The sequence below is a fragment of the Cercospora beticola genome, chromosome 4 (assembly GCF_033473495.1).
Source record: "Cercospora beticola chromosome 4, complete sequence".
Taxonomy (NCBI): Eukaryota; Fungi; Ascomycota; class Dothideomycetes; order Mycosphaerellales; family Mycosphaerellaceae; genus Cercospora; species Cercospora beticola.
The window spans coordinates 569,368-593,817 of record NC_088938.1 but is presented as its reverse complement, the minus strand read 5'-3'; the positions used below and the strand labels follow the sequence as shown (position 1 = coordinate 593,817).

General features: G+C 52.7%; 11 protein-coding genes across 11 annotated transcripts; 4 read left to right on the top strand and 7 right to left on the bottom strand.

Moving 5' to 3' along the window:
• Positions 1-537: 537 nt before the first annotated feature.
• On the top strand, positions 538-2,355 carry RHO25_005863 (uncharacterized protein; the record flags this gene model as incomplete). The annotated part of the gene is made up of 4 exons (XM_023596735.2): positions 538-751; positions 848-940; positions 1,049-1,100; positions 1,251-2,355. The coding sequence occupies 4 exons, from the start codon at positions 538-540 to the stop codon at positions 2,353-2,355; spliced, it is 1,464 nt and encodes a 487-aa protein (XP_023452073.1).
• A 247-nt stretch (positions 2,356-2,602) lies between these two features.
• Positions 2,603-4,315, bottom strand: RHO25_005862 (uncharacterized protein; the record flags this gene model as incomplete). Its single annotated transcript, XM_023596734.1, has 7 exons — positions 2,603-2,674; positions 2,730-2,824; positions 2,894-3,038; positions 3,117-3,452; positions 3,522-3,787; positions 3,860-3,953; positions 4,013-4,315. 7 exons carry the CDS (start codon positions 4,313-4,315, stop codon positions 2,603-2,605), a joined length of 1,311 nt encoding a protein of 436 aa, XP_023452072.1.
• An 839-nt stretch (positions 4,316-5,154) lies between these two features.
• Positions 5,155-6,877, top strand: RHO25_005861 (uncharacterized protein; the record flags this gene model as incomplete). The annotated part of the gene is made up of 5 exons (XM_023596733.2): positions 5,155-5,178; positions 5,234-5,321; positions 5,368-6,108; positions 6,165-6,772; positions 6,836-6,877. 5 exons carry the CDS (start codon positions 5,155-5,157, stop codon positions 6,875-6,877), a joined length of 1,503 nt encoding a protein of 500 aa, XP_023452913.1.
• Positions 6,878-7,298: 421 nt separating this feature from the next.
• Positions 7,299-8,573, bottom strand: RHO25_005860 (uncharacterized protein; the record flags this gene model as incomplete). The annotated part of the gene is made up of 1 exon (XM_023596732.2): positions 7,299-8,573. One exon carries the CDS (start codon positions 8,571-8,573, stop codon positions 7,299-7,301), a length of 1,275 nt encoding a protein of 424 aa, XP_023452915.1.
• A 1,026-nt stretch (positions 8,574-9,599) lies between these two features.
• Positions 9,600-10,520, bottom strand: RHO25_005859 (uncharacterized protein; the record flags this gene model as incomplete). The annotated part of the gene is made up of 1 exon (XM_023596731.2): positions 9,600-10,520. One exon carries the CDS (start codon positions 10,518-10,520, stop codon positions 9,600-9,602), a length of 921 nt encoding a protein of 306 aa, XP_023452899.1.
• A 1,927-nt stretch (positions 10,521-12,447) lies between these two features.
• Positions 12,448-14,382, bottom strand: RHO25_005858 (uncharacterized protein; the record flags this gene model as incomplete). Its single annotated transcript, XM_023596730.2, has 5 exons — positions 12,448-12,677; positions 12,732-12,961; positions 13,020-13,909; positions 13,963-14,135; positions 14,196-14,382. The coding sequence occupies 5 exons, from the start codon at positions 14,380-14,382 to the stop codon at positions 12,448-12,450; spliced, it is 1,710 nt and encodes a 569-aa protein (XP_023452900.1).
• Positions 14,383-16,032: 1,650 nt separating this feature from the next.
• On the top strand, positions 16,033-16,392 carry RHO25_005857 (mitochondrial 54S ribosomal protein mL53; the record flags this gene model as incomplete). Its single annotated transcript, XM_023596729.2, has 2 exons — positions 16,033-16,216; positions 16,277-16,392. 2 exons carry the CDS (start codon positions 16,033-16,035, stop codon positions 16,390-16,392), a joined length of 300 nt encoding a protein of 99 aa, XP_023452901.1.
• A 522-nt stretch (positions 16,393-16,914) lies between these two features.
• On the bottom strand, positions 16,915-18,735 carry RHO25_005856 (uncharacterized protein; the record flags this gene model as incomplete). The annotated part of the gene is made up of 1 exon (XM_023596728.2): positions 16,915-18,735. The coding sequence occupies one exon, from the start codon at positions 18,733-18,735 to the stop codon at positions 16,915-16,917; it is 1,821 nt and encodes a 606-aa protein (XP_023452068.2).
• A 790-nt stretch (positions 18,736-19,525) lies between these two features.
• NFYB1 (Nuclear transcription factor Y subunit B-1) lies at positions 19,526-20,635 on the bottom strand (the record flags this gene model as incomplete). Its single annotated transcript, XM_065602711.1, has 4 exons — positions 19,526-19,684; positions 19,751-19,878; positions 19,942-20,052; positions 20,458-20,635. The coding sequence occupies 4 exons, from the start codon at positions 20,633-20,635 to the stop codon at positions 19,526-19,528; spliced, it is 576 nt and encodes a 191-aa protein (XP_065458783.1).
• A 2,167-nt stretch (positions 20,636-22,802) lies between these two features.
• Positions 22,803-23,601, bottom strand: RHO25_005854 (uncharacterized protein; the record flags this gene model as incomplete). Its single annotated transcript, XM_023596726.2, has 4 exons — positions 22,803-22,835; positions 22,887-23,079; positions 23,418-23,508; positions 23,565-23,601. 4 exons carry the CDS (start codon positions 23,599-23,601, stop codon positions 22,803-22,805), a joined length of 354 nt encoding a protein of 117 aa, XP_023452770.1.
• A 179-nt stretch (positions 23,602-23,780) lies between these two features.
• On the top strand, positions 23,781-24,075 carry RHO25_005853 (uncharacterized protein; the record flags this gene model as incomplete). The annotated part of the gene is made up of 2 exons (XM_023596725.2): positions 23,781-23,814; positions 23,867-24,075. 2 exons carry the CDS (start codon positions 23,781-23,783, stop codon positions 24,073-24,075), a joined length of 243 nt encoding a protein of 80 aa, XP_023452772.1.
• Between the last annotated feature and the right edge of the window lie 375 nt (positions 24,076-24,450).

Here is a 24,450-nt window from a genome sequence, read left to right as displayed (position 1 = left end):
GCTCCTTCTCCACGACGACAACAACTCCCACTGCAAAGCCGTCGTCACTTCCGCTGGGAACACCGCAATGTAGCGCGCGCGAGCGGAAATAGCTACCGGCGGCGCAGGCGCCGAGCTGAACGCGTAAGTGGACAGTGCAGCAACAACAACAACAACACCTCCTGCGCGACTCGTGATGCTGGCCCGTCGTTCACCGGCTTGAATTATTTCAGCATGTTCGTGCACAAGTTCGAGAACAGCTCCGATTGCTGCAGTTTCATACCGGCGATCCCCCGGCGCAGGCATGCATGGGTTCTCCAGGCCTGATGCCTCGGGATCCGGAGAAAAGCCATTGATGAGCGCATCGCAATGCGAGGGCAACGAGCAGACTTCGCCCAAGTGACGAGGTCCCGGTCCCAGCGATCGTCCGGACTGCTGCTGGGTCTGCAAAATCGTTCACTGTCAAGTTCCGCCCATTTGGCCTCACCTTTCCAGATCTCACTTCTTCCGCGCTGATGAGGATCGGCTCCGTGCCATCTCGACTTGCGACCTTGCGGCATGGGAAGCACCCAGGTCTACCACGATCAGCCGTACCTGATTGAGGTCTGGGTGCTCTTCGGCGTCGGTGTGCTCGTATTCCTTGCTCGGTTTATTGTTCGGATTCGTACTGTGGGCATCCGCCAGTTTGCAGGCGACGACTACATGGCCATTCTCGTGCTGGCTTGCTACACCGCTGATGCGGCTACTGTGAGTGTGGTGGTGGAACTCGGACGTATGGGCAAGAGCTGACGGCGCCGCAGGTGACCATCGCGTGCGAGTTCTTTCGAATGCCGGCGGAACGATGCCACCGAAGCTAATCAACTTGCAGACCGAGAAGGCACGAATGTGGACTATACCGCAGAACAGGTTGAGAGACTTACTCCGTCGCAAATCAAAAGTGTCGAATATGGCTCCAAGATGCGTAAGTGGAATCTGTGGGAACATCTAGCAGGATTGGCTGCAGACACTATCTCCCCTACTCCTTCCCGAACGAACAAGGACATGGAACTCTTCTGACTGAATGACACAGAACTACTCGCCTGGTTCACATATACTGCTCTGAGTAAGTCCTCTCTGGAAGTGTCAGTGTGGAAGCATCATTGCACGAACTTTCGCACCGCTGGCCCTTTCTGCGGGTTTTGGCATGGACATACGCTTACCTCTTACCTGTTACTTCTAGTGTGAGAAGATGATCGAATTCTGCAAAGTCATGACTAACAATGACCATGTAGATGGGGTCTAAAGGCTTGCATGCTGTTCTTTTTTCATCGAATCACGTTCGGCTTACCACAAGAACGATACGTCAAAGCACTTGGCGTAGCCTGCGGTGTCACGTACCTGGCCATGTTCCTCACGATCATGCTGAGCTGTCGACCACTTCACTTAAACTGGCAAGTCAAGCCAAAGCCGCCCGAGCATTGCGAAGTCCGGATACAGAACTTCTACGTTTGCACCGTTCTCAACGTGATCACAGATGCCGCCTTGCTGGCCGTTCCCATACCTCTTTTGTGGACACTGAAAATTCCCTTGCGCAAGAAAATCACGATAGGGATATTACTCTCCTCTGGCATCTTCGTCATCACGGCTGCTCTCACGCGAATTGTGATGACATTGAAAGCAAACCCTTCGGCGACGGTGATCAACCGATGGGGAGTACGAGAAACGATAGCAGGAATTATTGCAGTCAATGCGCCAATTCTACAGCCTATGTGCAAGAAATCGTTCTACTCAAAAGGATTTCGCATATCAAATGGCTCATCGAACCCAGTGCAGCCGCAGAACGACGAGGGAGGGTCTGGTTCCAGGGACAAGTCAAGCGGTATCAAAAGCAATGCCGATTCCACATTGAGCAAATCAGCTCACAAGCCGGCAGCAACAGAGCTAAGCCCGGCATCTGGACCCAAAGTCGGCAAACGAGCAACAATTGCACTGCCCCCGACAACTTTCAGCAGACCACCGCTCATGACACCAATAGCGGCCGAACTGCGAGAGATTGAGCGCATCGATACGCGGCTCGACGAGACTCCAGGACGTGAAATCATTACTGGGCAAGACCATTCCTTTGAGAACGGTGACTATTTCGGAGTGATAGACATTGAGCACGGAGCGCGTCCTTCACCGCCCGACCCTGTCGAGATCATTGAGGGAGAACGATATCGCGTGGCATCCATTTTCCCACCAGCGAAAGAACTGGAGCCTCCGCCACCACAAATTCCAAGAAGATGGTCGGAGACGGTGAGAGCATCGCGACTCTCCACACAGTGGCGCCATTTGACTCGGTCGGTGAGCTTACCATGGTCTGGGCAACATTCCAGAGAGCATTCGGGCCAACAGTAGTTGTGTCTGTCTCTCGGGTTTGTGGGCGGCGTGAGCTCTGGTTACGATGCAAGATACCCTACTGTTTATGAATAATGGCATTTCAGCGGCACACTTTTATTTGATCCAGATTGGTGGTGGGAGCACGGAGCTGGTATGGAATCATTTCATTGGAGGATCCTAGAGTATGTACGAATATACTTTCTACACGTTACGTTGCATCGAACACTTTTGTTTCTGTTTTCTTGATGAAATGACACTTTTTCCCCTATGCGCGCGTCTTCTGGATATGATCAATGGCCTCGAGGAGATATCCAACAAATACCTTTGGGTTTTCGGTCTGCACGCTGGAGTCAGTTCTGGAAAACATGCTCAAACCTCGCACCAAGACTTACCGCAGGGAAATGCCCAAGTCCTTTCATCGCTTGGTGCTTGCCACCAGGAATCTTATCGCAAGTAGCCTGAGACATGGCAGGTGTATTGCTCCAATCTTTTAACACACACGAGAAGTCAGCCTGAGTCCAGGAGATTGGTGTACACGAAGTGAAATTGTACTCACCATATTCACCCGTCAACATATAAACAGGACAAGCCTTTGTATCGATATCTTTCATCCTCGAACGTCCATCCCAGCCACCGAAGTAGAAGTCCAGATCTCCGTGGAAAATACCATAAGCTTGTGCGGAGTACAAGTGCCAGATGAGCTACATCGAACCACCGTCGTCAGCAAAGAAATTCCCCCTCAACACCTTCTGCTCGTTCCATGTGCATAACAAACATACCTGCCTATTCTTCAACGGAGCCGTAGGACTCATCATCCCATAAATCCATTCCGGATTATACAGCGCCTGATTCACATGCGGAGACTGATCATGCCAGCTACGTTCCATATCCAAATAATCCGAGCCTTGCAGCGGGATCGTTCCAACGCAACCGACTTCTTTGTAGCGGATTGCGCAGGCGAGGGAAATTTGGCCTGCCATGGAGGCGCCGCAGACGATGGGTTTGTTGAGGTTGAGCTTTTTGATCAGGGCCGCGATACACCCGACGTAGGAGTCTTCGGTGTTGGTGTGGTTTCCCGGGTGGAAGGTTGAGTAGGGGAAGGAGCGGCCGTGGGCCTAGATGAGAGGAGCCGAAGGTTAGTTGGGTTGTGGTATGGGGCTATATGGGAGGGCTGGGGGATTTACGGGTAGGTCGAAAGCTGTCATGCGACACTTCTTTCTCATTCTTTCGTCGTTGAGAACGCCGTGGTATTGACGTCCGTCTGAACCGGCAGTGTGCAAAAAGACGATATCCTGATCGCCTTCGCCAGATTGTTCGTAGAAGACCTTGCAGCGGCCCCAGAGCGGGATGTTGTCGAGATATACGTATCGACCAACGATGTGATCAACATCAGTCTCAGGCTCTTTATCGGCTGGTGTAACACCGCTGTGTGCATCGTGAACAAGTTCGACTAAAGTTCAAGCAGGAGCAATGATCAGCACAATTTTCTTAGACAATCTCGTGTTCCAACAAGTATACTTACGAACTCTACGCCAAATGTGAGTCCACCTCGCAAACTCCGTCTGATCGCCTTCAATCGAAATCCCCTCTTGCTTGATATTCATACCAAACATTCCCTATTCAACCCGAATAAGTCAGCTCTCACGAATCATCTTACCACTTCTCAAAACCTTACCCAAAAAGACTGATAAGGCATAACAGGAGTCTGCTTCATAAACTCCTGCCACTGTTCCGGCAACGCACTAATAGCAAAAGCACAATTCTTCGTCGTACCGCCTGTGATATCAACCTTCCCATTTTGGACCGTCACGACAATAGCGTTGTCGGAGCCAGCAGCTTTGATACCAAAAGTTGCGGGTTGAGTGATAGCGTTCGTTGTTGCGAAAGATTTCAATTCGCCATCGGTTTCGGCGGCTTTGTTGGCTTTGGAGATGGCTGTTGAGAGGACGGAGGGGAGATCAGACCATGCGTGAGCCATGGTTTCGTTGTTGTTATTGTTTGAGGAAGAGGAGGTATTAGTCTTTTGTCTTTTAGAAGCTCGAGGAGGCATTTCTTCAAAAGCTGGATCAACAAGTACGATTTTATATGTATGTCGTGTAACCACCACGGTCAATGTTCTGGTTGGTTGGTCAAAGGAACAAGAGAGAGGTACAATATTCTTTCCAATGGAAATAAGAAAAAGACCTTGCAGATGTCAAGGAGGAGGCAGCATGCAAGACAACTCCTCTTTTCTGAGGCTCCTCCCACGTCGTCAGCTCGGCTGCAACATGGGTGTCTCTTCTCGACTGCTATTCGCTACGATTTGGAGTTCTTGAGGGTACGAGCATGTTCAACATGGAAAGGGCCATGCATCTCCACGTACTGTGGTGCGGGGAATGAAGCTTGAATGTGCCTACTCTGTTCTTCATCAGCAAGAGGAAGGTTGGTTGGCTCCAAGGAAGCAACGGCAGCAGGTTGTTTCTGCTTGCATGCATGCAGGATCAATCTTGTACTTGTGATGAGAGCTGGGGAGATCGCGGTTGACCGGAGGATGGGGCTCTAGACTTTGTCATCTTCTTTTATTATTCCCGCTGTACCCGGAGTGTTAGTGGAGGGGCGAGGTCGGAGACATTGGTGGATGACATAGTGGGCCGCATCATTGGGAGCCCCGCGCGAGCTCGGCTTAGACACACCACAGCACAACAAAGTAGTGACGCAGAAGAGGTCCAGACATTGCACTCTTACATCTGAGGCTGTTCTTGTGTTCTCTTGTCGATCCAGTCACAATTTGCCAAATTGCATCACAATCGACAGAATATCCTTTCTACAGCAGCAACAATGGCACCAAATCTTCCCTTCAAGGTATTCGATGTTCAGTAGAGTTTCAAGCAATATCAGGCTCTGATAAGTCTTCTAGTTGAACAATCCAGAATTGTTTCGCGACCAGGCGCTCTCTGGTGGTAGCTGGATAGAGGCCAAGTCTGGCAAGCGATTCGATGTTTACGGTATGCGACTTTGCTGTAAAGAAATGATCTCTCACTGACAATTCAGATCCCGGCAATGGAAAGGTCTGGGCAACAGCTCCAGACTGTGGACCAGACGATGCAGACGCGGCTGTCGTCGCTGCCCACGAGGCATTCCAAGAGTACCGAAAAGTCAACCCCAAGATCCGAGCACAATGCTTGTTGAAATGGGACCAACTCATTCGCGAGAACCGAGACGACTTGGCCCAGATCGTGACACACGAGACCGGAAAGCCATTGTTTGAATCACAAGGCGAGCTCGACTATGCCTTGGGTTTTACCTGGTGGTTTGCGGGCGAGGCAGAGCGTGTGCAAGGCACAGTCCAAATACCATCAGCACCAAACAGGCGTGTCTTTACAATCAAGCAGCCAATTGGTGTTGCTGTAGCCCTCGTGCCATGGAACTTCCCCATTGCCATGATCCTGCGAAAGGCTGGTGCTGCTCTGGCTGCTGGCTGCACCATGATCGTCAAGCCATCTCCAGAAACTCCATTCTCCGTGGCGGCATTGGCGTACCTCGCAGAGAAGGCCGGCTTCCCCAAGGGCGTATTCTCCGTCCTCCAGACCAGTCTCGACACAACTCCAGCTCTCAGCGAAGCCCTTTGCCGGCACCCACTTGTCAAGAAAGTGACGTTCACTGGCAGCACCAGAGTCGGCAAACTGGTCGCAAAAATCTGTTCCGATGGCTTGAAGAAATGCACCCTCGAGCTCGGCGGCAACTGCCCATTCCTCGTCTTCGACGATGCAGACCTAGAAGCAGCTGCCACACGTAAGTCATCTCCAACCCTCATCTCCACTCCCATCTAACACTCCACCCCCTCACAGAACTCATGGCACTCAAATGGCGCCACGCCGGCCAAGCCTGCATAACCGCCAACCGCGTCTACGTACAATCCGGCGTCTACTCCCAATTCGCCGAAATCCTCGCCCGCAAAACCAAAGAACTCATCGTCGGCCACGGCGCAGACTCCAAAACCACAATGGGCCCCGTAACCACCGAACGCAGTCTCGATAAAGCCCTAGCTCAAGTCGACGACGCCACAAAACAAGGCGGAAAAATCATCCTCGGCGGCAAAAAACTCCAAGGAACAGCCGGATATGATGGATATTTTTTCGAGCCGACTATTATTACTGGCGGTAAAGAGGGGATGTTGATTGCTCAGGAGGAGACGTTTGCACCTGTGATGGCTTTGTTTCAGTTTGAGACTGAGGAGGAGGTGGTGAAGAAGGCGAATGATACGAGTATGGGGCTTGCGAGTTATTTCTTTACCAAGAATATTGATCGGACGTGGAGGTTGTTGGAGAATCTTGAGGCGGGCATGATTGGTATGAATACTGGTAATTCATCTGCTGCTGAGACGCCGTTCGGAGGTATCAAGGAATCTGGTTATGGTAAGGAGTCGGGTAAGGATGTTGCGGTTGCGGAGTATATGGTAAGTGTCTTCTTTCGGTGTTCAGTGGGTCTGAAGGGATACTTGCTAATTTTGCTCGCGCAGATCACGAAGACGGGTACTCTCACAATCGATGGGCAGTACTAGAGGTAGTGAAGAGAAGGAAAGAAGGAGTCATGATGATGAGGTAGCGTGCCGGAATGCGAAGTGCACTAACGGAAGCAACCACGTGATGTGAGTATCTAGCCAGCATTGTTTTACGCACATAGACGAAGCGAAGTAACAGAATGATGATTCGATGAATGAACACTTCCTATGGAACATCACGATGTGATGAAGTGGAGAACGCTTTGATGGGTATATGTATCTGCACAGCAAAATCGAAGTGGTAAAGTGACATACTCGGCTGGAGTAATCAAACAAGATCTCTTGCAAATCCAGGCCCTCAGTTTACGCCAAACTCCATGCTCACAAAACATTGTGCCAATCATAACTCGTAATCTGGATCTGACAGAGCTTGGCCTTCAATGAATTTCTCCTCTGCCAGGGCACTGTACTGGATTATTCCTCACTCTCCTAACTGCTGATCCACCTTCTCCCAAGTAATACTCCCCGTACTACTCGCCAGCCTCTCATCATCAGACGCAGATCCATTCCCCAGCTCTTTTCTCCCTCCGCTAGCAGTATTGGAAGTCCCCTTCTTCGCTGTAGAAGGAGCCATCATCCAACCTACCAATCCACTCGGCATGAACTTCCCAATAACATGATATGTCCAGCTTCCTCTTCCCACAAAAACTTCCTTGTTCGCCTTCTTCGCCACCAACTGGTCGAACACCGCATCGTGTAGTTGTCGCAGAGGCGTAGGCTTGAATCTTGACGTCGTGTGTATTCCTTCGCGTTTCTGCCGCGCTGTCACGGCGGGGATGTCGATGTTGCCGAGTTTGAAGTGGGATACTTGAATTCCTGAGGCCTTTGTTTCGGTGGAGAGGGTGCGAAGGAACGATTCGAGGGCATGGTAGGTTGTTGTTTCGGGAGAGTGGAGTGGGAGCTGAAGGGAAGGCGTCACGGAAGGTGTGAGGAGAAGAATCTTGGAGCCGGGTTGTAGGATGGGGAGGAAGAGTTGAGTTGTGGTGATTGGGTTAAGGAGTCGCGTGTTGAGCGCATCAGACCAGTCTGAGGGACGTATGTCGGCGATGGGGAGAGGAGGAGAGGAAGAGGTGTCAGGGACGAGGATGAGGCCTCTGAGATGGAGTTTGTGAGGTTCGGCGTGATCGAAGGCGCGGTGTTCATGTGATAGCATATGGCGGAAGCGGTCCAGGGAGTCCTGGTGTGTGATGTATGGGTCATCTTCGCCTGGATGTATAGAGAGTATGTGAAGATCCGAACGCGACTGGGAGCGGATGTAGTGCTCGTCTTCGGGCGTATTGGTCACGACGTAGACAACGAAGCCACGACGCTCGAGGTCGAGGTATAGTGCGCTTGTCAAAGGGTTGGCGACTGCGCCTGCTACCACAACAACATCTGTTCGAGCGCCGCTAGGTGACTTTCTCGCGCGTCGTTTGCGTTTCATGTCCTGGCTATTGATGTACACGACGGCGCCGATAGAACCAGTGACGAGAAAGGCCACGGCTGCAGCGGTAAGGGCTTTGTTTCGGAGTACCAATCGTTCTATCGACTGGTATGTGGTAGGCGGAGGTAATCGTTTTGGTGGCGTTGGCGGTCGTTGGTGAGAGAAGCTTTCGCGAAGCTGGCCCGCTACTTGGTCGAAATGGCGCTCGATGCTCGCAGTGATTTCGTCAAACTGCCGCTGTGCATACTGCACAAGATGTTGTGCGTCTGTCATGATGGTATGTTGTACAAGAGTAGAAGTTTGGTGATGGAGGAACGAGATACAGATGGAGCTGGCGACTAGCGATGATGATGCGGGGTGGAACAGGCTTTCGTACGGCTGAAGTGAATGAGTGGTCTACAGACTGCATACAAATAGCTTAGATTGAACTGTGCAAGCTGCTCGCTATTCTACTCTTCACCGACTTGAATTGTCGACTTGAATTGTAGCAGATTAGCGAGACCTGAATGGGCGCACCAGCAATCTTCGTCTCGTCGATGCATTTCGCTACATTCGTTGCTGCTAGCCACCTGTACCGTACTGCCTCATTGTCAGATGGATTCCTGCTGTCACTTCTGTCCTGATTATAGCTATCGTCATCCTCGATACTCGCAACTGCAACTGGAGATGTCTGCAGCGTCCGTTGCATACTCTGAAAAGGACCGTACATTTCAGAAGTCCCAAAGTCGCGTTGAAAACAAGGTGATTGCTCAATTCCAGAAACTCCACGAGGCATTTGCTGCCATAATGCATGCGTGCCTCTCTTTCTGTCGTCCAATGCCAATGTGTTCCGTTAACGGAATAAAAAAGTCCAACGCCCTTGAGGGTATCCAGTAATTCTGACACGGCCGTTATTGCTTCGAACGCTGCATCGAGAAGAAGGATATCCTCCAAAAGCAAAGTTGCAACGCCTCGCCCCAGTGCTGTATGCTATTTCGTGCTCGTTTATGCGCCAGCGCCAGCGCCTTTTCCTCCCTGCATGCAAGTTCATGCCAGAGGCGGCTTCAAATCAAAATCGTTCCCGTGTCGCAAAGATTTTCGGAAGGATGTCCGCATCTGACGCGCTGTACTCCCTTGATCACCCTGCATTTTCTTTCGAAACATCACAAACGAGTTTGTTCAACACAATACCCCCTCCGGATCTTGTAAAGAATTGGCGACACCCACAACGATCAAACACAAACGCAGCAATCAGCGCCTGCTCTCCAGGTGTCCTCGTGCACAGAAATATCCATTTCTGCGGCTCGTCAAAGGCAAACTCTACTTGGGCCCCTTCTTTCTGAGCGGCAGCCTCAACTTGAACTGCTCACTCAGCCCTCCTTGCCCGCCGAACCCTCTCCTAGCAGCTTCTTGTAGCAAGTACATCCTCCTCGCCAGAATCTTCTCGTCCAGGTACAATTCAAAATCCAAGAGGAAGCACATTGCAATTTCCAAGTTCATCATCTGGGTGTTGCTGATGCCGCCCATTTTCGAGATCCGCTCTTGCGACCATTTGTTATCTTCCAGACTCTTTGCTGCGACGCGAATGGCAGTCAGGGCAAGTCGGTGAATAGTCCTGGTCGTTGCCGGAACAACGAGATCGGAAACGCAGAGCTGGTGGATGTAGGCTACAGCGCCGAGGTAGACGCCTGGAGAGTGTGGACAGTACTGGTGAAAGCGTTTGAGGTATTGGCCAATGGTGAATGGGGGAGCGGTTTTGGAGAAGAAGCGCCTTGCTATGGCTTGGTGCTGTATCGATATGTCTTCCACGCCCGTACCAACGACTACAGTGATGGGTTCATGAGGATGAGCTTCGGGGCTTCCGATCTCAAGTTTCGGAAGATTCTGCGAGGATGATGTTCGAGGAAGGGTGCTACTCGGCTTTCGCTGGTGTCGTATTCGACCGAAAGGGCCTGGCGTTCCTGGACGAGAGACGGGTGGAGTGGGTGGAACATCGCCGGTAGTGTTTGAGAGGGAGTCGAGGGCATCAATCAGCATTTGTAGTGCTGCTATGGCACTGATTCTGTTGATGTCCCATGATTCGCTCTCGAGACGCAGTGGCTCGTCGGACTTGGGCGAGTTGGAGGGGTTGATGGGAGCGGCGGCACCTTCGTCGTGCACGTTTGGGTCGGGTGGAGGCGGTGGTGAGCCTACTGTGTCAGGCTCAACAGTGGCATTGGGTTCGGAGTGGCCATCATGCATGGCTTGAAGCCTGTGCTAGGGCACGCCAGTATGTGCTGCCGTGGGAGGGAAGTTGACTCGGCGCAGCGGGGATGGCTTGAGCGGAAGGACGTCAAGCGGGCATCGGGCGTTGCTGGTCGTTGCTGCCGTGGGCACGATGCAGCGGAGCGGTGGTCAGTCGGGCGGAGGACAGTGGCAGCGGACAGAGGTGAATGTTGCCAACGCGACACGTCGTCGTCGAGGCATGTGGACGAAAGAGCAGGCAGAGCTGGCGGCGGACATGCACTCACACGGCCGCGCTGCTGTCCCGCTGGACGATGGCAGAAATGAGGGTCTGGCTTCTGCACTTTCCGCGCATCACATGCGCAGGCATGCCGGTCTAGCGCTCGGCTTTGTCTCCTGCCCTGGTCTGCACTTGCTGCTGTTCCTCGTTGTTCCGACTGCCGACTTGGGCTGCTCGTCGTCTGCCGCCACGTCTGCCGCCTCCATCTCCCACGCCGCATCTCACGACTGGTGCCAGCGTTGTTGTCGTGTTCTCAATTGTCCTCTCCGCCAAACACATGTCTCTCCTGCCCAGCCACAATCGACCATTTTGAGCTTCGTGCATAATTGCAGGCATGCGAATCCTAGCAGCACGGCAGCGACACAGATCGTGCATGCGGGGCGAGGTGGAAGCATCGCCTGATTCCAGAACTCATGCACGTCAGCCTGTACCTCTCGGCTGAAGTGCTGCCAGCGAGATTAGGGCGCATTCTTTTCCTCCGTGTACCTTGCCTGCGAAAGGGGCACGTGGAGGATATATCGAAGCCCTTCGAGGCACGAGACCAGTAGCCGAATAACACATCAGGCTCAGTGACCAGGCTATGCTGCTCTTGGCCTGCAAAGCAGCAGGCGAAGGCATAAGCGAAGACGATCAGGAAAGGTCAGTACGGTAGAACATCGCGGTGGACCAGATCCACCATGTCAATGTCAATGAGATGAGGTATCCGGTGTCCTCTCCGAAGCTCTTTCCCAATCTGCGCGATAAGATCAAGCACAACTTGAGGAAGTTGTAAGCACACCTTCAAGCATAAGATGTCCGGAACAGCCCGACGAGGCCTACCCAGGGCAACGGGATCACCTTCTTGCCTATCGGTCCGAACACCTTGCAAAGCGATGAAGAGATAAGAAGAAGCAGTCGATCATGACCATTCACAGCCGTGACTGCACAAAGAGCTCAGTGTACTTTCTCAACCAAGAGTGCCGACTGGCCTCGCCCGACGATCATCATCATCCATCCGGCCGACTGGCGTACCATTTGCCCTCGAAAAGATCGAAGCATATGCTCGCGCGCTCGCAAAATCCAGCCCCTCCTCGTGTTCGGAAGTCGAGAGATTTTTCAATGCTCTATACATTACCACAGTCAAGGTCACTAAATTGGGGCAGTATGTCAATTGTGACGCGATGAAGCTCCATGCCTATCTCATGCGAACAGAATGACTGCTCCCAGAACGCCATGTCCGATCGCAGCAGCAGACAGTGTAAAGAGAATTCACGTTGAAGATATTCTACCCAGTCGAGAAAGTCTCAATACATATTCCCGACAGAATCTAGATTGATCGCAAAGATACACCTCTCATGTCTGCTTTTCATAAGTCTTTCAGAAGCTTCGCTGTCTACCGAAAAGCAAAGTCGCATAGGGTGAGCAGCAAGCCGTGGGCACCAGCATGAGAATGGCCGACAGAGGAGGCAGCACATCGAAGTCAAAAACACCAAGAACAATATCAATTGCAGTGAGAGAGAGAATCAGTATGCAGACAAGTTTGTTTGTTCATATGCATGTATACATGCAATCAGGGTATCTTCTTCTTCCAAATCGTTACATCGTGATCAAACATCCACTCCACCACATTCCCTCTACTCTCGCAAGTAGTGAAACCAAAATGCCGCACCACTCATGAACACCTCTTTAGACCTTGTTGCCTGGAACAACGACGCTCGATCGTCGACGATCCTGTCCAAACTTCTTGCGTCCGATACCAACCATCTGGAGCATCTCGCGCCAGAAGCCATTTGGTGGATCAATGAAAGTAGCCTCGTACGCATCAATGGTAGGTCGCTCCCAGATCAAATCAGCCTCGTGAGAGCCGATGAACTTGGTGCGCTTGATGACCTTCCAGCCGATGAAGAGGATAGGAGCTGTGATTGATGTTAGTACAATGATTGCAGTAGTGGGGAGGAGTGAAAACTCACCAAGAATCAACATAGCGTAGTAGATGAAGAAGCTCTCCACGTTCCATGGTGCGTATGCAGAGTATCCGTAGCAGCACACAACCATGGACATCCAGGCGAGACCCAAGTATGCGCAACCTGGCTGGAACCAACCATAGTATGGCAAGCTCTTGCGGTCGAGGCCCTGGGCGACAGCGGCCTTGTGGTAGAAGATGTAGGTGATGCACATGACGATGTAGTTGATAACACCACTGTTCAAATTGTCAGTATTGATGCTTTGATGTGGGGAGTTTAGAATCGGCAACTTACCCAGCAGTGATGAGGTTGATGAGCCATGTGAGGACCTCCGCAGAGCCGTTGCTAACCTGCAAGAAAGACAGGCAGGGGAAGATCATGACAATGACGAAGGCAAAGAGTGGGACACCGGTCTTCGTGCAGTAGCGGAGGAAAGCTGGTGCGCGGCCTTCGAGAGCTAGACCGTAGAGAGAACGGGTGGCGCAATATGTGTAGGTGTTTCCGGCGGAGAAGATGGAGGTGACGAGGAGAGCGTTGACAAGGTGTGGCAGCCCATTGATACGGAGGTTGTCCATAGCAATGACATATGGCGAAGCCGAAGCAGTACCGCTGCCACCGAGGTCTCCAGAGATGATTCCGACGAGCACAGGATCAGTGTAGGCAACGACGATACCGCAAGCGAGGGCACCTCCAATGAAGAAGATGGCGAAGCGAGCGTACATGGTCTTGAACGCGCTCTTGATGTAGATTCGTGGCCTCTTCGCCTCGGCAGCGACCATGGAAACGTACTCTGGACCGACGACAGTGAAGGAGGCAGACCAGAGACATGCAAGGAAGCCCTCGAAGCGTCCAAGTGTGCCTGTAGTTCGGTACTCGGCGAAGGCGTCTGGAGATCGCCAGTTGCGGAAGCCATAGGCGTCGTTGTCTGGGTTACCACCGACCATCGTGACGAAAGTAAAGGCGAAGAGCAGGAAGATCAAGATGACCTTTCCGCCAGATAGCCAGAACTCAGCCTCTCCATAAGCCTTGACAGCAAGGCAGTTGAGAAGGCCGTAGAGGACGATACAGGCGACAGGAACAGCCCAAGGTGGGATGTCCGCTGACCAGAAGCCCAGCACAGTTGTCAAAGCCGTGATTTCAAATGGGATGAGCAGTGCCTCGTAGATAAAGAAGTTCCAGCCAGCCTGTCGTGAACCATTAGCAAATGTATCGTCGACAATATTTCTGTGCCTCTTACCATGAACCCAAAGGCCTCATCGACGAAGTGACCCGCAAGACGGACGAAACCACCAGAGACGGGGTACAGGACAGTCATTTCCGCAATTCCATTGTTGACGAGTGCGAGGAAGCATGAGTAGATAGCGTAGGCGATGAACAGGGAACCGGGGCCACCGCGGGCAAGACCAGAACCTGAAAGCGATCATTGTCAGTAGAAGTCAACGGTGAATATTGAGCATGAGGTCGACATACCAACGGAGACGAAAATGGCAGTACCAATGGAACCACCAATGGCGATCAATTGAATCTGTCTGTTGCCCAATCGACGGTGAAGGTCGTCGGCGTTCTCGACAACATCCCCTTCGGCAGTGGTGACAACCTGGTCAAGGTTGTCCTCCACGTACACGGGTTCTTTCTTTTCCTTAGAGAACAGCTGCATGATGACAATGCTGCCAATAGACAAGGATTGGATGAGAGAAGAGAGAGAAAGGTGGATCTGAAAGCGAAACCAGTCGGACCATCAGGTCGTTCTTGTACTAACGACCACGCGACCAGGGCGGCGACATGCTGCAAGCCTCACCACGCGACAGCATGCTGCCCAGCACACAAAGTCCTGGTCATCGTAACCGAGAAATATGGGGCCGCTATGCCGCCGCTCGCACATCGCGTGTTCGAGGCGCTCGTGAAGGCGAGGCTATCAAAGTATCGGGCTGTCGCAACGCTCGGGCCCGGAACAGAACGTCCATAGAACGCTCGTAGACCACGATGCGGCTGAGAGGCTAAAAGATGGTCCCAGATGTACACCTACCATGAAGAGACGTACTGCTAGATGGTACCGGTCCCGCGGCACAAGATGTGGCTCTGCGGTCTAAGACTCTCACAAGTTCGTCCCAGAGATAGCGTACTTCCCAATCTGTTCAAGCGGACTTTGGCGTAGGCCTAGATCTGAATGGTGCGAAGCATGTTTTTCGGTTTCGGGATCGAAGCTGGGGAAAAGTGGGGCTGTCTGCAGTTGCACAGCTTCCAGCGCGTCGATTGCTCTGGTCTCGGTCGCTCTGTCGCAGATTAAGTTAGAGTGCTGCTGTTCGAGGCTATGCTCACGTGCGATAGATTGTTAGGTTCGTGACAGTTGATGAGTGCTTGAATTTGCTGGTTATGTGCTTCATTGATGCCAGGCGCTTGGTTCGTGGCGGCCACGCTGCTTGTCCCTGTATCTTATCGGGTGGCGCATGAGGCTCACCTTGGCGTACGGACATGAGCGCAAGTATTGTGGGCGGGCCTTGATTCGGCCTGTTCGCCGGCGCCAAGTGAAGTTGAGCAGCTCCAGCTTGTGATCAGCCCATTGACAAATTCGAAGGTAATTTCTTCTTCCAGTCCGATCGCTGGCAATTGTACAAGCTGTAGCGGCACAAGCAGCGATGTACCAATGGGCCATGGAGCTTGTCCGACTCATGAAGTGTTGACTTGCAACTAGAAGCAAAGATGAGCGCAGATCTGATCTGTTGAATTCACTTAGCATTTCTTGAGCTGTCGGCGAGGTGCAGCTGAATGTCTGTGGCAATCTAGGCTGTGGTGAGTTAGTCGTGGGAGAAGCCCTTCGGACGAGATAGTCGTGGGAGAAAATGCGATTACTATTCAGCAGTCCATAGCGCGCCGCATGCTGGATCCAGTTACCGCACGGCAGACGTATTGTCGCTGGTGGGGGGATCTGTCACTCACGGTCTTGCGCTTTTCCGCTGATTATGGAAGGCAAGTGGTGCTGAGTCGCGTGAGCTTGCACCTGGACTTCTGAGGAATGGTTCGACAGTAGCAGCGAAGCAGCAGGCATTCCAATGCAATGCGGCTTGGGTTGTCTTCATTCATATCAGAATTCTGGCGCTGTCTGCGCTGCCTTAAAGAGATATGGTTGTAATGCAGGTCCAGTGCAGCAACGCAAGGAAGCGAAAGCAATGTAGGAAGGAGAGAGCAACTTCCCCCAATATCTCTTGGCACTCCCGCTCTCCTCCGCAAGCACAACCTCCCCATCTCCCACTATTCCACCCACCGCCCTTCCCTCACCCTTCCATAGCCACCGATAAGAAGCGCCAAAATGATCACCAAATACCTCACCGCCGTAACAACAGCTTTTTCGCCCTTCAACCCCCGCTCCGGCAAAACCGCACGCAACTTCCTCGCACAACTACCGCCCAATGCACGATCAACGATGGCCATTGATGTGAAACTATTACCGAAGGCGATGGCGAATAAACCAGCGATGTTATCACTCTCGTTCAGTAAGTTCTCACGAGGTATACTCAGGAGGACGGGGACAATTGCTGACCCCAATCGAACAGAAGACGGGAAAGAAATGAAGCTCGACTTGGACAAGATGAAAATCAAAGAGATCCAGAGCGAAGTGGACCGACATTCGAGAGTGTTAAGAAGAGCAGAGGACTTGAGCGGGAACTAAAGTAAGATGAAGTAACAAGCATGAAAAGATATGACGAGAACAAAATACTTGCCAGCGCGAGGCACTAGGAAGCGTGAGCTTCGAGGAGTATTAGACACAGTTTGGCGCTCCATGCGGATGCGCACGTCAAGTCTGGCCTCGAGACACGCTTCGCGCAACGTCTGGAGCTTGCACAGCATACATTGATGTGGATGCCTGTGACATGGACAACATGCAGTCGGCGGGCGCCGTCGACAGCAGTCAACGAGATGGCAGCTTCTCCCTGAGCGGGCAACGTCGATCCACGCAAGAGAAGACTGCCGATCGCCACACAGAGTAGGGAGTACGGGCTGCTAGAAGCATGATGGACGAGGAGGCATAATGCAGCAGTACAGAGCTGGCAGAAAGAGCCAACACGAAGACTGTCCGAAGAGACACAGAGCTTGGTCAGCTCATTGTAAAAACTATGTACTATAACATGAGATGCCAGCGAGCAGAAACATAATCATGCTCGACAAATACCAAACAGATCAACTTTCATGATCAATCGAGTTCCACGACTTCGATTTCAGAATTTCCGCCTCGTGCATCATGACCATCCTGTTCATCAGTGCCCAGGTCAAGCACATCCTGCTCTTCCTGCACAATATGATGCTTATAAGCGTCGTCGCCAAACTTATCTTCGTCCTCAGGAAACAGGAGCTCGCCTATCTCTGTACTCTCGGTCAGAACCTCTCGCGCTCGAGTTCCCCAGTCCTTTTGTGTCAGATTGAGGTCTTCTTTGACGAGCAATTCAGCGAGATGTGGAGCCAGAACGAGTTGGACGAAACCATTCACGCCACCTTGAATGCCCGAAGCGAGGATGAGCTTGTCCTTCGTCGATCGTTTCCGGAGGTCATCGGCGAAGCGGTTCATAATGTAGTCGTTGACTCTTCGTTCCCCTCGAGGGCCGTAGTAGCCCATCGTAAACTTACTTGTCCCCTCTGCCACAATGTCTTTCTGCCGTGATCGACCATTTTTGCTCTGATCTTTTAGCTTCTCGCGGTGGTGCGATGCAACCCTATCATTCAGAACGTCCGACAAGAACCTGTCGTGCTTACGCATCCGTTTCCGAAGATTGCTCCAATCGATTTCAGGGTAGCCTCTTTCTTGCCATATCTCACGTACAGTTCTCCTCTTGTGCCACGTGCAAAATCGTTGTTGCCACTTGTAGCTCCACGGCCTGTTATCGAGAACCTCGTCTTCGAACTCCTCTTTCAGTAGCCTCCTGACACGCTCATCGCAGATCGTACATGTGATGTTGCCATCGTCTGAATCTGGTCCACCGTTATCAGGATCATGTGTAGATACCAGATCTTCTTCGGACAAGTCATCGGCTTCGGCATGTGAGCTGTCTGGGACCGTCTGCGATGACATAAGTTCCTGGAAATCAAGCTTCTTGAAAACCGTCTCCGGTTGGGGTGCCGATTTTGACTGTTCTTTTGAGGGTCTCTTTGGCGGTTGGATTGTTCGTTTAACATTTGCCTTATTCCCGTAGACAATGCCCTGCTGAGATGATCGAGGCGCGCCATTGCCTCGCTTCCGTTTCTTGTTAGCAAAGATGTTGGCATCTCCGAAGATTTCATCGCCACTACCATCCAGCTCGTCGTCGCTAACAGGCTTTATCATTGCTGGCGTTTTCTTGAATTTCGGCTTCTTGATCGTATCATTGTCCCGCGAGCTAAGTGGGTTGATCGACGGAACGCGTTGAAAGCCAGACTCACGCCCCTTGGTCGCCTTCTTCCCCTCCTGCTCGTCGTTCTTCCGTTTCGTTCCTTTCTCCGCCTGCTTCGGCAAGCTCTGCGTGCTTCCCAGACTCGTCCTCGTCGTACTTGTGCTTCCATTGCTGTCCCTCTTCCCTCCACTTTTTCCATATGAGTCCTCAGCATCATCGCTACTCTGCGGATCCGCATCGAAGTCGTACTCCGTTTGCATCGTGTCCCTGCGGCTCCGCCAGCTCTGCGGGCTATCTGTCGTGACAGGACTCGGCAGACTCCTCTCTGCCTTTGTCTTCGCCAAGGTGTCTCTTACACCACGTTCCTCCTTCTTCTGCCTCTTCGGCGGACTGTCTAACAGCTCAATGACTTCTGGCGCCTTTCGCTTCGGAGAGCTCAACCTGTTCTCGATTTGCGGTACTGGAGGCGGAGGCTGATATACTGGCCTCGGCGAAGGTATAGCCGTATTGGCCACTGGCTCCAAAGGAATTGATTTGAAAGCTGAAGTTGCTTTTACACAGGGGACATCCTCATGATCATCGCTAGAAGCGTGCGGCTGGTGTCGAACCTGACGCAGCAGTCTGTATTTCGTCTTGCTCAGCTGAACCATATTGGCGATGCAGCAATACTGCTTTCAATGCGACGTACGATATGCATCAGGTGAATGTGTTCGTTCGGTACGAGAGGCCCGTGTCGGCGTGTAGTTCTGTGAGATCTGCCTGCAAAGCTCAACGGCTCGAAGTGAAGTGCAGAAGTCGCGACGCGTCAGGCGCGTCATGGGTCGGCCGCATTGAGATTTCGCGTATTTGGAAGCGCCAAAATCACATCAGACGAACGGCGAGAAGAAAAGTCAATGAAAACCATCGCATACAAGTGCTATCGCCTGATGTCCTTCTCTGTTCCTTTCCTGTCGCCCACCCACGACAGTCGTTTCTGGGTATAACTTTAATTTACAGCCTCATTAACCTGCGCGAGCAGTCCGTAGCCATCTATCCAGGCTCAACCTTCCCTGCCGCCCGTGCTTTGTATCCAAGAGAGCTCTTCTCCCTCCAGTCTTCAAGGTTTCTCTAGTTTTGGTTAATGAATTGCGCAGTAACAATAACGCCGTAATCGCCGTAAGCCTCCGAGCCCTGGCAGATCGAATGCCTGAAGGCTGATATCCGCCAGGTCAATGGCTTTGTCCCGGGATGAGACATGAACAGAGACCAAGTCGAAAGAGTAGCCCGTAATCAAGAGCGTGCTAGTAGGATCCGCTCGATCCCAATGTGTGAAGGTCACAAAGGGTAGTATCCGTGCCAGCCGGGTGCAATGCTCGCCGAGACATCGTCGCCAGGGACGCAGCGGACATCGGGCATGGTGTTCTCAGGAGTCTGAGGCTACCGCCCTGACGTTCGAAGCGCCTAGTACTGAGCGGCGGCACCATATGCGAAGTCTGTGGAGCTGTCCCCGCCTTCAAGTCCACTGCCCAATCCATTATTAGTGTCGTATGGCGCAGAGCTGTCGTGCACCGCTCCTCCAGAAGCATTGGGAGCTTTGTCGCCGCCCTTGGCAACGAGATTCTAGGTGGACTGTCAGTGGCCGAATATGCAGGGGATGTGTGGCTTGAGACCCGTTTCAGCACTCACCTCTCGGTATCTGGCAAGGTAGATCTTTAGTGCCTCGCCATAGTTCTCAAATCCGAGCGATGTCATCGCGAACAGGATATCTTCGCCATTGACGGTTTTGCGCTTCTCCTGTTGACATTTCTCGGAAGCTGTGTAGCAGTGTTAGCCATGGCTCGAGGGAGCAACAGTCGATAGTGATTGGATCAACGTACCTTCACTGGTGATGAAAGAGATGAACTCGCTGACACACTCTTGCATACATTCCTTTGCTTCCTTCGCGATTTTGGCATTCTCCGGAAGTGCATACTTCATGATCCTGGCAACTGGTGCAAAGTTATGTATGTTAGCATCTTGATCAAAATTCTTGCGATTCGGGTGTTTTGCGCGGTGTGACGCCTGTGGAGAGGAGGACGACGCGTGCGGCGATGTTGACATGGTGCTGTCTCGTGTCGTCTGGTCGTCCAGTCGGCGGCAAACGAGACGTAGGCTGCAGATCGCTGGGCTGGTCAAGAAGCCTCTGATTCGACGAACGTGCAGACCAGACGCGCGCTGCAGCGTTATATGTGGACGACACACGCCTGAGAGCGAGCATTCGTCGACGTGCAGGCTGTCAAAAGAGGGCCAGAGCACAAATCACGACGCGACTAGGGTAGCACGGTGCATCGTGGGACGCAAGGTGCTACAGGAGTTTGGGGGAGTACAGGCAACATCATCGAGGCAAGACTTACCATTCGCAATGGGGAGCCATCGGTCCTGCTCCTTGACTTCGAAATCATAGCCCAGTTCTTCTGGTCGAGTATTCATTTCTCCTTCGGGTTGGTCAGGCTGCTGCTGAGCAGTCTCATTGTTCTCGGGCGTCTGCGTGGCCGGACCTTCGTCCTCGTTTCTCTCTGGGGACTGCGACATCTTTAATTGAGGTACAGACCCGTTTTGTGTAAGCGTGTGCTGTCACTGATTCGCTGGTAACACGTCAACACCACCCCTGTGATGCAGAAGACGCAGCTAGGCGCAGCTGGAATCTAGTTGCCGACGCCGGCAGGATAGATCTGTCGTAGTTTGCTGCACGCAGAGCGGTGTGTTTCCACAATTGCGTGGAGCCCGAGGCCAGCGGTGAGCACAGCGCGATCCTGAGGCGTTGGATCGATGCGCGCGTGTATGGCGGTAGGTACCGCCGAACGAAGTGCAGTACACCAGATCCTCGCGCGGCAGCAATGCAGCAGAAGCTCGCGAACTGTCGATATGCGAGGCGAGAGTTTGCGTTGCTGGCGATGCGCCAGATGGTTCGAAGGGAGCTTGGCACAGCACAGGTTCGCCGAGAGAAGCTCGCTCGCACGACAGACGCGCCACACGGGCAGCCAGCTAGCTACAACGTCCCTCGACAAGAGCCCAACGGATGCGCTGTGCGGTGATGCTGCTGCGCCGGCTGACGGAGCGCCCGCTGCTTGGATTGGAATGACAACAACTCGGCTGACGAACGGCCGATTGATGCGAGTTGGCGCAAGCCCTGCGGCGGTCTGGCTGGGGTGGGGTGGGCGCTGTCCGACGTGTTCGCGATGTCGTACGTGAGGAGCGCGTGTAGCGGCGCACCTGCGGGTCCTTAGTGTCGTTCGTTCGGAGGCCTGTATGCAGCAGTTTGACAAGGAGCCAATGAACAATTCGAGAAAATGCGAAGAGCTTGCCTTTTGAACCGAGCGGAGGTCTGAGAGGGCGGGAGCGGATTGCGGCTGGCAGTTTCCCTCGCTGGCCAATGGCGGCCGCCGAACCGCATCGAGCTGTTCACATCGGCAGTGACAGACGTGCACCCGCTCAACTTCATCTCTTCACAGCGCTCGCGTGCGCCGACGACTCGACACACGTGCATCCGCAAGACAGGCCATGCTGTCCCATGCGCGACACCTCCCGGCTTCTGCGCAGTTTCGGGCGACGCGGGTCCTGCTGCGGTCCTCAAAGCACCTGAAATCCCGCGTGTTCACGATGTCATGCATGAGCGCCCAAGTCGCGGCGGAGTAATGTTGTCATGGCTCGGACGAGGAGCTTCACTACTCTGTGATCCTCAGAATCCCAACTGTTGCATCCTTTACCTAGCGTGCAGCTATGTGTTGGCATCGTAGCCATGGCCGGCGGCGCAGACCAGACGAGCTCAGCGAGTGTTGACGATACCACACATCTACCTGCGACATCGCCCTTTCTCTTCACGACACAATGGGCAAAAGCCTGACGTTGGAGTGACCAGTAATCGCAAGGCGGTCCCTGACAGCATCTGCTGGAGATTTGAGGCCAATCAATGATGGATTTCATGCTCCGGCTGCGAGTATTGGATCTGCTCGCACAGCTAAAGGACCGGGCCAGCGCATTGTGCATAAGGCTGCTTGCAAGCCTCTTCCTCCTTCCCACCAAACTGGCAAGCCCTGGCTTTCTGCCATGTTCTGGGTGTCTGGACTTGGAGAAGATGGTGGGGGACATTACCGACTCCACGCCGGGGCATGTCATTGTGCAGCTCGTGTTGACAGCGCATCAGATAAACAGGTACCTGGAGACATGCTTCAATCGTCACGTGATAAACAGGTTGGGTGACGGCCCACCATAACATGGAGTCTAGAAGTGGGGAGAAACAAGACAGTGAGATGGATCGCTCGGTTGGCAATTACCTTGACGGAGGGTCTCCTTTTACAGCGCATCTATCAAAGTAGGTTCTTCAGAACTCGGCTCATGATGTTCGCCGAACAACATGCTTGCACCGGCCCGAATGTGCTATCTGGTGACTGCCGAGCAGATGCACCTCGGGGCACTGCAATCTTCTCCGTTCGTGATCGTCAAGTGATTCATCGATGTCGTGGCCTACTTCCAAAGATCTGGTCGTGCCGAGATGATGACGTCCAACGGTGTGTAGGTGCAGAGAGCGAGCAGGTTGCGGTCACTGCCTGCATCATGCTGACCCTGAGCATCTGCCGGGAAGACCAGAGCCTCAGACACCACTTTCTGTTACACTGTCTGGTATTCTGAGTTCTTCCACGCACTGAAACTTAGATGAGCGCAGTCCCATTTGCTCGAAGCACAACGATATTCACTTTGTTCATTGCTGCACGACCTGGATATTGTTCTTTTTCTGCTCCAGACTTAGCACGTGTCAACGAGATCACTCACTGCAAGATCTTACCTTCCACTTCTCCATCTCCGTCTGCTTATTCGTATACTGTTTCACAAGATCGTCCAGCACCTTCTTCAAACCATCCGCGTTCGTCTGAAGAGCAGGCAAAACATCCTTCACAGTCCTCTCGGTAAGAACGCCATTGATCATCCGGAAACACTTGCGATCACCAGACAATGGCGTCAATGTCTCTAGCACCAACCTACACCGAGCTGTCAGCATCATCTGTCACTCGAGAGCCCTGCATATGCCATAGCCGCGCTGCTGCGCAAGCGTTGCGAAGCGCTAAGCGACGTGAGCCACTCCCGCTGCTATAGATATACACTTCATACGACATTTATAGCGGTGGCCTCGTTCGCGTACACCGAGGAGGCTGGGAAAGGTGATCTTCAGAAAGATACATGGATGGCGGTGAAAGAAGGTTTGGCCTCCCGTGAGCCACCATGAATAAGTCGGATTGTAGGCGAAATGGTCCGGATAGTGCTCTTCACCGCAACAATGGGCTGTCGAAGTGCTGTTCGGAACGGAGAGCGCACTCACTTGTGTTCTTCGGTTTCTTGCTCGACGTCGCCGATTTTCTGTGCGATGGCTTGGAGCGTTTCCTTGTAATTTGAATATTGGACTTGCAGCTCTGTGACAATGATCAGTAGACATGCCTTCGCATGGATCGCGACTCGAACAAAATACCTTGCTGCTTCTTCGCAGATATCTGCTGTTGAGACATGTTGATAGTTCTGATCAAATGTGCTTGTGGTGATTCGTCCGAATGTGAGTGAACATCGACCGAAGGAACTTTGCTGACTAACAAATTTCCCCAGCATCAGGTCCATGACATCCTGCATTCTAGAACCATTCGCCTTCGCACTTCACGACAACAGCATTGACACAACTACGCACATCATCATGCATCCTCACTTGCATCGCGAAGATCAGAATGGTGAGTTCACACCATAGCACTCGCGTTCACACGCATGTCTGACAGGAAGCAGGCTGTGAGGAGCTCATGACGGCCCTCGAAGAATGCCATGCCCGAGGATTCCTCTGGAAGTCGATGGGCATGTGCACGAATGCGAAAACCGAGGTGAACAAGTGTCTACGAGCTGCGCGACTCGATCGAACGGCGCATAACCGCGAAGTGGCCAAGAAGAAGCGACAGCATATGGAGAAGATTTGGGCGGAGATTGACGCGAATTCTTGAAGGAAAGGGAAGGAAAGAGGCATGATACGGGGAAAGACTTTTGATTAAACTCCACTCAAAGTAAGATGGTATAAGACGAGCCAGGAAGCTCGGCATCAGTGATTGAGAAGTGCATGCGAGCGGCAGGAGCAGGGGAGGGGGAGGATACTGTATGTTGGGAGGACATGGTGAGGGTGCTACGCGCGACAAAACAGTCGTAGCTCGGTCGAGCAGAAGAAACGTCAAATGGGACAGGCAGGACATGTCAGCTGAAACAGGCGTGAGATGCAGCTCGAGGAGAGCGAGGGCAAGGCAGGGCAGGTTGCAAGTAACGCATCCCTCCGAGAAGTGAGCGCTCTGGAATTCTACTCATGGCGGACACAGCGATGTCAGTTG